The sequence below is a fragment of the Vigna unguiculata genome, chromosome 5 (assembly GCF_037176805.1).
Source record: "Vigna unguiculata cultivar grain cowpea cultivar isolate G323 ecotype 2 chromosome 5, ASM3717680v1, whole genome shotgun sequence".
Taxonomy (NCBI): Eukaryota; Viridiplantae; Streptophyta; class Magnoliopsida; order Fabales; family Fabaceae; genus Vigna; species Vigna unguiculata.
In genome coordinates, this window is record NC_140796.1 from 28,105,208 (window position 1) to 28,121,524 (window position 16,317).

General features: G+C 35.2%; 1 protein-coding gene across 1 annotated transcript; it reads left to right on the forward strand.

Moving 5' to 3' along the window:
* The first annotated feature begins 2,178 nt into the window (after positions 1–2,178).
* Positions 2,179–4,476, forward strand: LOC114186190 (polygalacturonase-like). The gene is made up of 4 exons (XM_028074230.2): positions 2,179–2,700; positions 2,825–3,114; positions 3,537–3,765; positions 3,922–4,476. The coding sequence occupies exons 1-4, from the start codon at positions 2,251–2,253 to the stop codon at positions 4,138–4,140; spliced, it is 1,188 nt and encodes a 395-aa protein (XP_027930031.1). The 5' UTR covers positions 2,179–2,250; the 3' UTR covers positions 4,141–4,476.
* The last annotated feature ends 11,841 nt before the right edge of the window (positions 4,477–16,317 follow it).

Sequence of the window (16,317 nt, forward strand, 5' to 3'; positions counted from 1 at the left end):
AGAAATTACCTACCTCAAACAACGACTACAAGGACCTGATCAAAAGCTAAAAGTAACTAATCAACAATTGCAAGAAAATGATCAAGCTTATGAAGAATTGAAAGGTCAATTTTATTCGTTACAAAATATACTCCTTACATTGCTACCTCTTGATCAACAAGTCCTCTGACAGGCTGTATCCAACCTGACACAATCTCAGCAACAACCTTCACCTGCCCAGCCTACAAAAGTCCAACTAAGCACATAACAGCCCAACCAAGTGCAACCTAACCCAGTTCCAGACCCTGAAGACCCTTCTGATTCTGATGACTATGTAGATTATTAGGGTTATGAGTTATGACATTTATGTTTAAAATTAGTGTACTTTGGATATTGTCTCTGACTAATACATTTATATTTGATTATTTATATTGAATTTAGAAGTTTATTATTGGATATCTTGTATGAATTTATGTAATTGCCAAGTCTATGTGTGGTTTGTAATGTTTATATAGGTCTAATTATGTTAAATTGGCAGGTCTGATTGTGTTTGACTCTATGTGGTAAAGTAGATGTTAAAATTGATTCTGCAGCCACAACTTATTTTATCGAAGAATTTACCGATGCATATATCTATCGATAATGGTGCAGGGAAATTACCGACAGATATATTTGTCAGTAAACTGAACAAAATAACACGTTAATGAGAGCATTTTCGAAGGATTTACCGATGGACCAGTCCTTCAATAACCTTTATTGACGGATGTGGACTGTCGATAATTACAGATGGATATCAACCATCGATAATTACCACGAAATATGTCATCGGTAATTACCGACAAGCAAAGATCCATCGATAAATATTAGAGAATAATCTTTTATCGATGAATTTTAGCCTGTCGAAATTTTGTCTATAAAATTATATTACTGACGAATGTTGTTCTTTACAGACGAAATATGACCGTCAGTAATCAGTGTTTTTTTGTAATGAGTTAGAAAAGTTATTAACTAATATTGAAGAAAAAGAAATCCAGAAGCTAATAATAAAAAATAGTAAATTACATAAAGTCATATATATATTGTGTGTAATGTACATTCTAGTAGAGTAAGGATTAAATCATCGAAAAAAATAAGCTGTTTATTTTCAATTAAACAAGAAAACGGCGTAAGAGCAAACATTCAAATTTTGGGCCGTACGCAATTTGACTGCGCATTTCCAGTTAAGTACAAGCAATACGGCTGCAGCGTGTACGGCCTATGAGCAACCGCCGATCTCTCTTTCTTCATCGTTATTCATACTCAAAGCTATAAAACATGACTCCTTCAAATTAAACCATGGACTATATACGAAGTAACAAATACTTTCGAGTAAATTACACTCCATTTTCCTTAGTTATTTTTTAGATTACATTTTCACTTTCTATTATTTTCACCATTACTATAATTTTTCATATGGAAATACATACGCAATGTATTTAAAATTTAAGAATATATATATATATATATATATATATATATATATATATATATATATATATATATATATAAAAGGGGGATAAATGAAAGAATACTATTGTTTTAAAAATAATAAGAGGTTCACGTAATTTAGTATAGTTCGAGAACTTCCTGTGTCTATGTAATTTAGTGAATAATATATTTCCAAGATTCAACTCATTGTATGCGCTATCTATGCCTTTGATTATACTACACAAAGTAATGATTTTAATTATTTGTATTATGCATTGTTGATAATGTCATGTTTGATTTTAAAAGGTTGAAATTTTGTTAAGTTAATTAAACCCTTTTAATTAAGCAAAAAGGCACTGGCTTATCCCATGCATACTCATTCACAATCTTATCTTACAAAGAGGATTTATCAACATTTTATTCATGAAAGCAATCACATCCATTAAGCTCAAACTCATCTTTTAACTTTGTTGCTAAGATTATGCATTCAATGTATATAAATGACTTGTGTTATATGAAAGCAAATGCTAAATTAAGAACCAGTGATAAGTTAAATTAATTTATAAATACACCAATTTAAAGAAGTCTCCTAAAAACTTATAAATTTTTAATTTAACTTGAACATAAATGAATTCTTTTACAGTTTTTTTTTTTATCTTAAAATAAGTTGTTCTTCAACGTACCTTTCTATATATAACTACATATCTCAGTTCATTTGAAGTATCAAGAAGCACAAACACGAAACTGCGACTGAGATTCTTAGAGAGCATTTTCCACGAACATATACCTAGAGATTAATAGAAAATGATTCGTGTTCTTGAAACTACATTGTTGGCTATTTCATGTATCTTATGCAGTGTTTTATTAGGGTTTTCCGATGCAGCTCCAACCCCTAGATACAATGTGGTGAAGTTTGGGGCAAAAGCAGATGGCAAAAGTGACTGCACTGAAGCATTCATAAAAGCTTGGCAATCAGCATGTGCTAATCCCAACCCTGCCACTATTTACGTGCCTAAAGGGAGGTACTTGCTGAGAAACACCAACTTCCGAGGTCCATGCAAGAGGAAGGTAACATTCCTCATAGATGGGACTCTTGTGGCTCCTGAAGATTACAACGCGCTAGGAAATTCTGGATTCTGGATTTTATTCAATCATGTGGAGAATCTAGTTGTTTCTGGTGGAAAATTAGATGGTAAAGGTGCTGCTTTCTGGAATTGTCGGAGATCTGGAAAAAATTGCCCTCCTGGAGCAAGAGTACGTTTAAGGCTTAATCTTTTTTTTTTTTTTTGTTATTTCTTTACCTATCAGTTAAACTCGTTCATATTATTAGTTTTTAAAATAATAAAATAATAAAAAGAGTTGTATAAAATAATTGCAGTCAATGACATTCAACTGGGTGAATAACTTGGTGGTTAGTGGGTTAACTTCAGTGAACAGCCAACTAAGCCACCTTGTAATCAACACATGCAACAATGTTGTCGTGAAAAATGTAAGGCTTATTGCGCCTGACCAGAGCCCTAACACCGACGGCATTCACGTTGAACGCTCAACTGGGGTTACCATTAATGGATGTACCTTACAAACTGGTGATGACTGCATTTCCATTGGTGATGCCACCTACAACCTCTTCATCTCCAACATAAAATGTGGCCCTGGCCATGGCGTAAGGTACCATCAACATCATCATCATATTCATATGCATTACTCATATTGAATTTTGGATTCAAAGTCAAACCGAATAAAACTGTTTATTATATTTAAGGTTTAATGACCTCAAACATACATAGGTACATCTTTAAATATTATTTTTGTGGTTTGATTGTATTTTATTTGTAATATATTTATACAATTTAAAATAACGTAAGAACTTGTATTGTAATCTATATATAATATATATATAATTATACAATTTGTTCATGAATATAAGAGGAAGTTGAAATTTGTAATATATATACAAATATTTAAAAGTAATTCGATGCATGTTTCCCTATGATAATTTTCATTATAAACTAAAGAAATTCAGAAAAATTATAACTTTTTCATAAAACCATTTTACTAACTAGTAATCTGAGTGTACATGTTTGAACCAGCATTGGAAGTTTAGGGCAAAAGGTGGACGAAAAAGGAGTAGAAAATGTGACTCTAACAAACGCCATCTTCTCTGGATCGGATAATGGGGTGAGGATAAAGACATGGGCAAGACCGAGCAATGGGTTCGTTAGGAATGTTGTCTTCCAAAATATCGTAATGGACAGAGTTCAGAATCCCATCATAATAGATCAGAATTACTGCCCCAATAATCAAGGTTGTCCTGGTCAGGTAATAAAAAATAATTAATCCAAACCAACACCGTCATGTGTTTTCGATCTTTCAATGGGAAATTAAAATTTTAATGAATTAATTCAAATTCAAATTTACTGGTATACATCCATGCCAATTTTTCTGTTGGGATAACAAATATGTTATATTTTACAGACTTCAGGAATTAAGATCAGTCAAATTACATATTTGAACATAAATGGAACTTCAGCAACACCAGAAGCAGTAACTTTTGATTGCAGCCCGAGTAATCCATGTCGAGGGATCAAATTTCAGGATATAAACCTAACCTACAAGAACATGGCTGCAACTTCATCGTGTAAAAACATTGAGGGGACGAGCAGTGGAACACTTGTGCCAGAAAGTTGTCTATAATATTAGTAAATTGAATTGTATAAATGTGTATATACCAAGTCTCTATCTATGCTTCGAGATGAAGGGATATGCTTTGCTGGTATTGTTTAATGGTTTACATGATTGTGTAAAGGTCAATTAATCCTGCTCAAACTTTTGTCTTTCAAAAAGTTTTGGAGGACACTCTATGTTTATAACAAAATGTATTTCAACTGCGTTCTATATTTCTATTCTTCCCCCACCCGATGTTAATGGTCTAAGTAAGAGAAAGATTCATTGACCAAAATGGATGGGATTTTGTGACTTACTAAGAGTGTTGTCGGGTCTTCTGAATTTAATGTTTTAGTTGTGAACTTTCTCTATGTTTTAGTGAGCATTATTTTGGTCCATACTATGGTTATCGAATCGAGATTTTGGTATGGTATCGTGAATAATTTTGTGAATTTTTTTAAATCGTGAATGGAATCTTGTTATTGTTATGAATAGTAAGATTTAAGATAAATAAAATATTATATATATTTAAGTAAAAATAAATGATATGATAAAAAAGACATTAAAAATATCATATATTATAACTAAGTCAAGATCTCCAATTTAAATATTACATCTTAATTTTATTTTTCATTCATCATCTCCAATATCAATGTCACTTACATCATCTTCTTCATCTAATATAACATTTTGTGGTAACTCATCTCCCTCAACTTCTTCAACCATCTCTTCAATTTCATCATCATTTGTTGGTGTAGTAGATTTTCACTTTTTGTTTAAGTTTCTTGGACCCTTCTTCCTTTTCTTGCTTGGAGCTCCCTCTTCAAGACTAAAAGATTCATGTATTTCCATCCATGAAACATCGTTTGGTAGACAAGGATCCTCTTTTTCAGTAATCCACTCATCATCTGATTCAATATTAAATAGACATATAGGATTATAAGTATATCTTTCTCTTCTCTAACCTTTTATCTCATCTCAAGTTGAAGATTATATTTAACAAAGACAAAGAATTTAATTTTTGTTGTTCCAAGCGATTTCTTCTTTTAGTATGGACTTGATCAAATATACTCTAGTTTCTTTCACAACTAGTAACACTACAAGTGAGTCTTAAAATTCTTATTGCTAGATTTTGCAACTCTTTACCCTTAAAATCATAACTTTCCCACCTAAGAAATGTAATGTTAAACAAAAAACTAACATTTATAATTGTGAAATTATGTTCTTAATAAAATTTTGAAAAAAAATTAAAATTTATACCAGGTTTCTTCTTATCCCTAGTCAATTGTCATGCTTCTTCCAAATAATCATTGCGCTTTCTTAAATCTATCAAGTTGTTGATGTTTAAATAATTAAAGAAATAATTATTTAATAAATGCGAGTAGTGGGAGCTTTTATGATATTTAATGCGGATTGTTATGATGTGGAAAAGTACTAACTTAAATGGTTAAGAGTACTTAGTTTTGTTGAGAAAACTTGGGTTTGACTCCTATGTATGTCAATTATATTTTATTTTAATAAGTTTATTATTTTAATGTTATATTTGATCATGAGGAGTGATTATAAATTCCTAGATTTATGGAAATTATCATAAAACATGAATTGGTTGAATGGTTGCGCATTGGCTTTGGAATTGTGTGGTTGTGTTCGAAACTTGGCTTACATGAAATAGGGCTCCTTTTTGTTTATTTGAGTATAATATACCGTGCCTTGTTTTGACCAAAATTGCATGAAGTCCCCTTTATTTACGTTGCTTTTCGTAGGTTTCTGGGTTTCCGCCCAGAAATCGCCTGGTAGTCATGAGTGTGTTGCCAAGCGATGCATCAATTTTGCACAGATTTCTGGGTTCTGTTATAAATCGCAATGAACTATCGTTAGGCGGTGCGATGTTGTTCTGGACTGTTTTTGGTGTTGTATGATGCAGGAGTCATTGCGACTTCTGGAATTGGTTGTTGTATCTTGTGTGTGATTATTAATGCTACAAATTGAATGGAATTAGGTTGTATGATAAATCTTTGGAGCAAGGGTGAGTGGGTGATCATTAGATTATGAGAGATCTTGAAAGAGGTTAATTAGGATCCTGATTTCAGTGTATAATTGTCATTAATCGTAGTAGTGTTTTGTGTATTGTACTTCCTAGATTTCTTGTGAATTCGGCCTAATCGTATGGTGGGTCAGTGTAGCGGAAGATTGGGGAATTTTGCACAAAAAAGGAAACTGGGAATTTTCCCAAAACCTAATAGCGCTAAATTTCTAGTTTTTGCGTTCTAGTTGGGCTAGACGCGAGGGTTGAGTTTTAGGGAGTATTAATATAAATTTAGGTGGACGAGATTAGTGTATTAGACCTTGGTGTTTGGAATGAGTTAATGGAGAGTACATTATAGTATGCTTTCGTTGATGTGTAGTTGGAAATTGATGTGGGGATTGTAATTAATGAGAGAGAAAGGATAATTTTTATTGAGATTGTAGGTGCTGGAAAACATTGTGTTCTTTAGGTATGGACTCTTGGGAAGTGGGATAACCATACAATAGTGAGTTAAGGTACCAACCATAATTGTGTAGCTTGAATTGAGAGATAGGTTGATAGAGGACTATCTCCTAAACTTCAAGTGGTACAAATTTAAGGACAAATTCTCTTCAAGAAGGAGGGAATGATAGAGGAGTATCCCAAGATTCCATACAAGAAGAACTTGAAGATGAACCTTTACAATTTAAAGACCTATGACAAGGGCAAGGAGCAAGAGATTGAAAGATCAAAACTATTCAAGGCTCCTGATGCTACAAGCAATCTGAAATTCAAAGAATATGAAGATCATGGTCTGAAGCACATTTGAAGGATAATTTTTAGGAAAATTAGTTTATGTTTTTAGACTTTGGGTTTCCTCTTAGAAATTAGTTATGTTCTATATTTTTGGGCTTTGGACTTTCTTTTATAAATTAGTTTATGTTTTTATGTTTTGGGCTTGGGCTTTCTTGTAGGGTTCTTAAGTTTTCTTAAACTTGTGTGCCTATATATAGAGTACCAAAAACAATGTAGACACTTTTAGTCATATATTGAATTTGATTTCATTAAAGAGAGGATTCTCTTTGTTCTTGGCTTAGGCCTCCAGTTCTTATCAAAGATTAACATCTTTGTAGCGAATCTTCACTTGACTTATCAATCTACTAGATTGTGGAGTCCTCCATCTCTGTCTTATTCCACATTTTTCTCTGATTTATTCGTGTTGTGCCTCTTGAGGATTCAAATTCAGAAACGATCATACTCTTTCCTGGATAGGATCGTATCATAGGTGAGGGGAAGGTTTAGAACTATGGCAGTGTGATATAAACAGTTTGATTGATGATGAGATACTGGATGGTGTGTCATATCCGTAAGTTTGACTACGTCATTGTGTAAAGCTAGAGTGCTTGGTGAATAATATAAGTTCAATAGATGAATTTTGTATGTGAGTTTAAGTAATGAAAGCATGTGTGTGAGATGGCACTGTATATGGAATGAGGTACTGATTTATGGATAAGTGTTATGGTTTTGAGGGAACTTTAGAGTGGAATATGGTCTATTTTAGGTGCTAAGAATAGAAGTAGGTACGCTACTAATATAGTGCCTGACGACGCATGGTGTTCACCAGGTGCTAGGACTAGCAGGGTATCACTCCAACATGTTGCACCTAGCGGGGACATGTGAACCGCCAGGCAATAGACCCTAATACAGTGGGTCTGAGTGCAGCTTTTCTTGTTTTCGTTATCATACTGTGATGTGAGATTTGGATCAGGATATGCTATGTCATGAGCGTGTAGGTTCATGGCTAGTGATGAACACGTGATGATATGAGCGGGGAGATTCATATCCTGATGCTTTTGTGTGGAGATACGAGTAGGGAGGTTCATATGTTTCGTGCTTACACTTGAGAGTTGCTACAAGCAGGGAGGTTCGTAACTGATGGATCACGTGTGTTGGACTACGGGCGGGGAGGTCCGTAGAGTTGGACTTTGAGCGGGGAGGTTCGTAGAGGCAGGACCACGAATAGGCAGGTTCGTGGAAGCATCATATATCCTGAGTCCATGGTCAATTATTTGTGTGACTTGAAGGTTGAAAAGCCTTGGGGTATTAAGGTCTTGGCCAAGAACTATCTAGAATAAAATAGTTAGGTTTATCTTGATTTTATACTTACTTAGGATGAAGGTAGTAAGCAACAACATGAAGAGGTCTATGTAACTGCAAATTCCAACGAGTATCAATTATTTTCCACACCTTTTTATAACGAGATTCTTCATTCTTGAAATTTGCAACTATTTGCTCTTTAGCTCTATCCATATCTTCATATAAATATATGGCATTGTAGGATTTGAGTCTCCATCAACAAGCCTTAGTATTTTCACAAGTGGAATGAAACACTTCAAGAAATATTGGATGGATTTCCAAAATCTATCATCAGATAAAATAATGCTCACTACTTGTTTACCTTCAGTCTTACTAGCATGTTTACTAGTTGTCCATTCTTCTGAAACAAACATACCTAGAAGAGCATTTTTCTATTGTGCTATACATTGAAGGGTTAGAAAAGCAGTTGTAAGTGACTATTGGTCGAGCTAATTCTTTTCCTTTAGAATATTTTCTATATAAATTTAGGACCCATGTGTGTGTCTATAAATGAAAGTTGTGACTTTTTTTGGCATTTACAATCATATTTTAAAATACTAGAAGTTCACCAATGTCTTCAAGAATTAAGTCAAGGCAACAAGGAGACTAAAATAGTGTAGTTCCCTTCTCTTCTAACATCTTTCCTGCTGCCACAAAATTAGAAGCACCATCTGTCACAACTTCCACAACATTATCCTCCCCAATTTCTTCAATCACATAATCTAATAGTTCAAACATTTGTTTAGCATCCTTGACATTGTTCTGTATGGACTATTACTTAAAAATTGTGTAAGAGACCTTTCTTTTCCATTTGTCCAACCATCACACATCAAATTACATCCCCATTTTTCCCATTCAACCTGATATTTCTCCAAACTAGCTTGAATATTGTCAATCATGAATCACATACTCTATCTTTAAACATTTCATTTATGGTTTTTTGGTTTGTAACTCCTTGTTTCCCCTTCTTACTACATTGAATATCTATTTCTTAAAAACAATTTACCTGATTTGCTTTTTTTATTTTTTTTCTTTATCTTCTAACAACTTCAAAAAACATTTCTCTAACGTCATCAGGAACAGATGTACAAACAATGACATTCTCCTTTGTTCCAGCAAGATGATGTTTCATTCTTGCAACACTACCCCCAACAAGTATTTGAACAATATTTGCACTTGACTAAAAGTCTATGAGGAGGAACACTCTCACAATTACTCCATGTAATATCTATTTCTTTCTTTCTCTTTGTTTGACTCATACTCTTTTTACTTCTACAAATACGAATAAATTTAAACTGATATTTCTTCCTAAAAAATATAAAAAATATAAATTAACATTATGAATAAAAAAATATAAAAAACAGTCAAAATATAATTTTGAAGTCAAAATATAATTTTGGATAAAGCTGAAAAAAGTTCAAGTGACATGATCATGGATAAAAATATGAAGTTTTATTTCACGTGACGGAATCATTAAGATTAATTATGTTTTGATAAAATATGAAACTTTATTTTATTTGAAAAAGAAATATATATGGAATCTAGAAGTAAACTAAAAGTAAAGAAAGATCACGTGAACATTTCAGAAAAAAGTGAGATAAAAAGTTGATGTGATGTGTAATTACTTTTACAATAAATTAAATATTATTAAAATTAAAAATCTAGATACTTCATAAAAAGCAAGATATTAAAATAGTGTTGAAATAGATTCAGAATGAAAACATTTGAGCCATTTTAGAGGCGGGATAGGCAAACATGTTCCAGAGTTGTTTTCTTTTTCATGATGCTTTCTTCTTCATAGAAATGATTCTTCACGACGAGTTAGGTTTTCTACTTCTTCTTTTCTCTTCCACTTTACGCTTTTTCTCCACCTTCTTATGCATCTCATATTTCTTTCCCTTCTTAATTTATAAGCAAATATCCATCCAATGTGACTCTTTAGTTTGTTGGGTTTTTTCATTTTTGATGTGTATTGTATGCAGCGTGAAGCGTTTCCAGTGTGAGTAACATGTAGGCAGTGTGTCGCTTCGTGAGATGTGTATTTTGGGGAATATTTTTGGGAAGTGTAAGAGTGGGCAGAATCGGGTGAAACGAAACTAAATCGAGAATCATACGATTCTAATACGATTCATCTGATTCATGTCACAATTCAAGTGAGAAAACGATTCATCTACTGATACGTATCATGGGACCAAAAATTTGAATCGTATCACGATACGAATCGTATGATTAATACGATTCCAACTACCATGGTTCATACTGCAATCCTACCTAAGGTATATGTAGTACTCTCGTATACTCAAAATGGGAATGAAAAATACTCTCTTCTTTTATTGTGCACATTTCTATATTAAGGTTAATTGTAGTAGTTGTCTAACATTCTGGTGCTTTCATTCTTGTCTACCATGCCTCTCAAACCCTCCACAAAAGACGAAAATGAACTCTTTAAACCCATTTATGACCTACTTACCACCATGCAAGATCAAATGGAATCCCAAGATAATCAACCATCAACTTCTCTAGCAAACCATGGAGTCCAAAAATGATGCCTTGATTGCATCCGTTGAAACTTTACTCTCTCAAGTTTCAATCCTTTCTATTTCCAATATTACTTCCCCTATTTCTAGTTGCACTTCATTCCCCCCACCTGATATCATTATCCCACCAACCCTTTCACTTCCTTTAACCACCCACCCCCTTATGGTATGTCACACTCATTCATGGCAACACAAATTGTAACATTCCGACCGGATATTACGGATTTTTAATAAAATAGGGAAATACAATTAAAAATGCTGCAATTAATAATACCTCATTTCCCATGTCGCGAGAAATTTAAAACTTTTATTATCATTCAATATTAAAACAAAAAAAAGAATCCATAAATTATAATATCTGGAAATAATATAAAAACATCCCACGAATGTTTACAATTTATTTCCAAAACCAATAATAATAAAGCATAAAAAAAATCCCGAGCTATCCCCTCTCCGTGGCTAAGCTCCACCAGAACCACCTGCATCCACATCATTTGCTCACGTGTACCATGTACACAATCATCGCTAAACACCAGTAGATAGGGTGAGCTAATATTAATATATATATATATATATATATATATATATATATATATATGTATATATATATGTATATATGTATATATGTATATGTATATATATACATATATACATATATATATATATATATAATATATGTATATATGTATATGTATATATATATATATATATGTATATATGTATATATATACATATACATATATACATATATACATATATATATACATATATATATATATATATATATATATATATATATATATATATATAAATCATATACATATCACAAAACACATAAAAAGAAATCTCTTCCTTCATCCCACATGACCACAACCATGTTGATCATCTCACATCAAAGGAGACTCATCCTATCCTTTCACATGGCTACCACCATGTGATGTCAATTTCACATCAAAGGAAACTCGTTCCTTTCCCTCTACATGGCCACAACCATGTTAGCAATGTTTTACATCTTCTATTGAGTACCTCAAGGCGTCTTGTTGCCACACCTATCGGCCACAACCGATAGAGCACGTGCGGGAAACCATACTACGGATCACACACCGTAATGCTAGGTGGAGTTCCCAATACGAACATAGTCTGTAACGTCCCAAGACTACCAAACTCGTCAACTAACCACTTAGGAGTAGGTGGAGTTCCCAATACGAACATAGTCTGTAACGCCCGTTTTGGCCCGACCCATTTTTGGCCCGGCCCATTTTTGGCCCGTATTAAACGGGCCGGGCCGGGCTGGCCCGACATGGTAAAACGGGTTGCGTTTCTGAGCCCGGCCCGCGGGCTGGCGGGCTGACGGGCTGGCGGGCCGGCCCGCCAATTTTTTCTCATTTGTATAATTTGTGGCCCAATCAGATTTTAATTTTTTTCATTTCAAATTTAGTTGACTGAATAATGTCCCAATTTTATATTACCAAAAGAAATTCTCCTACAATTAAGAATACAACAACAATGATCTATTAAACAAGAAAATTATCACAACACAAATAGCCCTGCAATGGAACCAGAACGCTACGAAGTTGAAATGGAACCAGAACGCCGTGGGTGGAGGAGAAGTGAGCGCAGAGAAGAGTCGAGAAGAAGAGACGCAATCGCAGAGTGTGTGAGGTGTCTCGACGTAGAGTGTGTGTGAGGGAGGGATACTGAAAAAATGTGCACGTGCTGTTTTTTTTATTAAGTGATACAGCCTGCGGGCCTGCCCGTTTTGGCCCGCGGGTTGGCCCGACGGGCCAGCGGGCTTAACGGGCCGGGCTGTCTCGGGTTGACGGGCTGAATTTCTGGACCCGGCCCATGTATTTACTGACGGGCTAGCGGGCCGGCCCGTCGGGCCCGGACCATTTTGCCATCCCTACTTAGGAGGGTAATCCAACGGGACCCATCGGTACTGGCCACAACCAGCACACCCACACCGGTAACACTCGCCAACCCGAGCCATAACTCAAGAGTTCCTCATGTTCATCCGCTGTCCCGAGCCATAACTCAAGGGAAGTCATTCTGGGCCACAACTCAAAGAATGCCACGTGCTTAACCTCTATCCCGAGCCACAACTCAAGGGATACGTTCGGAGCCACAACTCAAGGAACACCAACAAAACCTGCATATAAGATATCATAGAAGTCTTATAGTACATGCATCACAATTCAAACACCCATCAATCCAATACCGCATAATTGTTTGCCTTTAAACACACAATCCATCCATCCTTTGCTTAAGCTTCAGGCCTTTGCCTGAGTACTCAAACCCATCTCACTTAGGCTAGATTACCTCGCTTGGGCGAGCACCTCGCACAGAACCAACCTCGAACTCTCGCTTAGGCGAGACAAGCTTTCGCTCAGGACTCACGTCTCTCGCCTAGGCGGCGAGACAAACACTCACACATCATTCCTCGAATTCTCGCTTAGGCGAGAAGTTCTCGCCTGAGCGAGCCTCTATTTTACCCAAAACAGGCTTCACGCCTGAGCGAGTTGCTTACGCAAACCCCTAACACTCACGAGTTCTCGCTTAGGCGAGACAAACTCGCCTAAGCGAGATAATCTGTCGCCCAAGACAAAAACTCTCTGCTCGAGCGAGGCGATCAGAAACAAACCCAATTCTCTACTAATCTTGCCTAGGCGAACCTAGCTAGCTTGAGCGAGAGTTGCAGATTGCGACTTTGTTTATGCATGCACACACCAGCAGACATGCCTAAAACTCATACCAATTAATACCATTCATTCGGAAAACAAGGCACACACACATGAGCACAATTTAGACATCATATAGACTCCAACAATCCAAGTTCGCACAACTACAACATATACATTGCATAATCTCATTATATTCATACAATTTGGTAAGAATTTCTATAAAACAGTACCAAAACACTGAAACCCCAAATTCACCTCATGTGCAGTACGAAATTCATGGCATAAACTCATCACAATCATGCAATATTATCAAAAACCTACAATTACGGGTTTAGCTCCCCTAACCTGAAATTTCCTTGCTTAAAAACTTGAAAAGAGTGTGCTCCTTCTCCTTGACCCAAAAAATACTTTTTCCCTTAGCGCTCCCACAATCTCTCAATTCTCTTAATCTCTCTCAATTTCGCTCTCCTCTCTATAGGTAAGATAACAAGACTGCAGAAACCCTATTTTCACCTAAAATTGGCCTTTTATAGGTGTCCTAATGGTAGGTTTAAGTACTAAAACGAAAAATAAGCTTAATGGGAGTTTAATTTCTACTGGGCCATTAGTTAGTGGTTTTTCAGCCCCCTCTTGGGAGCCCTTCTGCTAGGGTTTTCTAAACCTTTTCACATTCAAGTCACAACTAGTTTTTAGCAAAAATAGAGTTAAATTTGGTTCACCAAGGTTTGAACCCATGACCATACAAATGCCCAATTCATTACACAACCACTCAACCATATCACATTTCATGATAATTCACATAATTCTATAATCATGTTATCACACAACATGTCCATGCATAATATTAAAATTAATAATAAATCAAACAACACATAATTGGCATACATAGGACTCAAACCCAAGTCCTCTGACATAATCAAGTACTCTCAACCATTTGAACTAGTACTTTTTCATGTCACATCAATCAATAATTAATTCCATAAAGGCTCCCACTACCCACATTTATTAATTAATTATTTATTTAATTAATAAATTTCAACGGGTCTTACACAAACCCTACCACCATCCCTCTATCTCACCACATTACCTCTACCACACTACCATTTTTTTCTTCCCCTAACACTTCATCCCCATAAAAACCCTTTCGACCATCACCTTTCCAACCTCACCAAATCTCCTTTCCCCCGCCGTATGCTTTTACCCTTCTGCCCTCATATGCCTTCTCTCTTTCCAACAGTTTCGTCCACCTAAACTACATCTTGCCTCATTTCATGGATCTAAACCCGTAGATTGGCTTTTGCAAGCCAAACAATATTTTACATTATACTAAGTGCCCATGGATCAATGATTATATATGTCTTCTTCTTACATAAAAGGGGATGCTCCAAGTTGGTATAAATGGATGTATCAAAATGCTTAATAAACTGGTTGGGAGCATTTTACAAAAGCCCTTGAGACACGATTTGGATCATCAATGTATGAAAATCATTAGGTCATGTTATTTAAGCTTCATCAATACAACTCAGGTGTTGACTATCAAGTCAACTTTGAAAATCTGTGTAATAGGATTTGTGGTCCTTGTAAGACCCGTGAAATTTAATTAATTAATTAATTAATAAATGCGGGTAGCGGGAGCCTTTATGAAATTTAATACCATGTATGATGTGGAAAAGTACTAGCTCAAGTGGTTGAGAGTACTTGATTGTGTGAGGGGACTTGGGTTTAAGTCCTATGTATGTCATTTATGTGCTATTTAATTTATTATTATTTTAAATATGTGTTGGATCATGATGAGTGATAATATAATCATAGAATTATATCAATTATCACGAAACATGAATTGGTTGAATGGTTGTGCATTGATTTGACATTGGCATGGTTATGGGTTTGAACCTTGGTAGACCCAAAATTAAACTTTCTTTTTGCCAAATTTTCTTTGGCATGAATGTGAAAGGTCAGAGGAACCCTAGCTGCTTTAGGAGCAGCCAAGGGAGGCTGGAAAAACAGCCACTAATGGACTTTGAATGACAATTAAGTCAACTTAATCCTAATTCTCGTTTTTCTCTTTATCATTGCTAATTAAGGTACTTTTTAGTGGGAATTAAGGGTGAGAGAAAGAGTTTTGGTGCCTGCCATTGGAGAGCATTGCGAGGAGTGAAATTTTAGAGAGAAACTGTGGTTCTTAGGTGAAAAGAAGAGCTAAATTGAGGTGCCACTGAGGAGACCATTGGTGATCAAAAATGGAAGCTCTAGATTATCAAATTTTAAGCAAGGAATCCAAGTTAGGGGAGTTGGACTCCATTATTTTTATTCGTGTTACTATTATTGCATGATTGATTGATTATTTGGATGTCTGAATCGTGATAAAACTGTGCAATTTCATGTTTCTGGAATTTTTCTAGAAACCGCTTGGCAAGCCTTCAAAGCCGTCAGGCGATCGATACCCTTTTTGTTTGTTTATGGGTTCTATATGAGGAATCGCCTGGCGGTATGAGCCTAACAGCCAGGCGACACGTGTGAGCCAACCCAGTTTCTGGGTTTTTGAATGAAGGGCCTGGCGGTGACAATCAAACCGCTAGGCGACGCGAGCAGTATGTCTCGATTCTCATATTTTTGTTGGTTTTGGGTTGTTTTCGATCGGGGAATTAGTGAGTTGTTCAATTATTTGATTGTTGGAGGTTAAAATCATTGAATCCGCTTAAGGATTGGAAGTGAATTGGATAAAATTTGCTATGAACATATTTTAGGGTTGAGAATTAGGGGTTTGAGATTTTGAATCAAAGTAATGAGAGAATGCTAATATAATATTGCGAGTTGGAAGCGGTATAAAAGAAATCATGAACTTAAG

Excerpts from the sequence above, each read along its gene's own strand:
- LOC114186190 (XM_028074230.2), top strand. The coding sequence starts at position 2,251 with ATGATTCGTGTTCTTGAAACTACATTGTTGGCTATTTCATGTATCTTA. Across the intron at positions 2,701-2,824 it reads ATTGCCCTCCTGGAGCAAGA|TCAATGACATTCAACTGGGT; the intron begins GTACGTTTAAGG and ends AAATAATTGCAG. Across the intron at positions 3,766-3,921 it reads ATCAAGGTTGTCCTGGTCAG|ACTTCAGGAATTAAGATCAG; the intron begins GTAATAAAAAAT and ends TATATTTTACAG.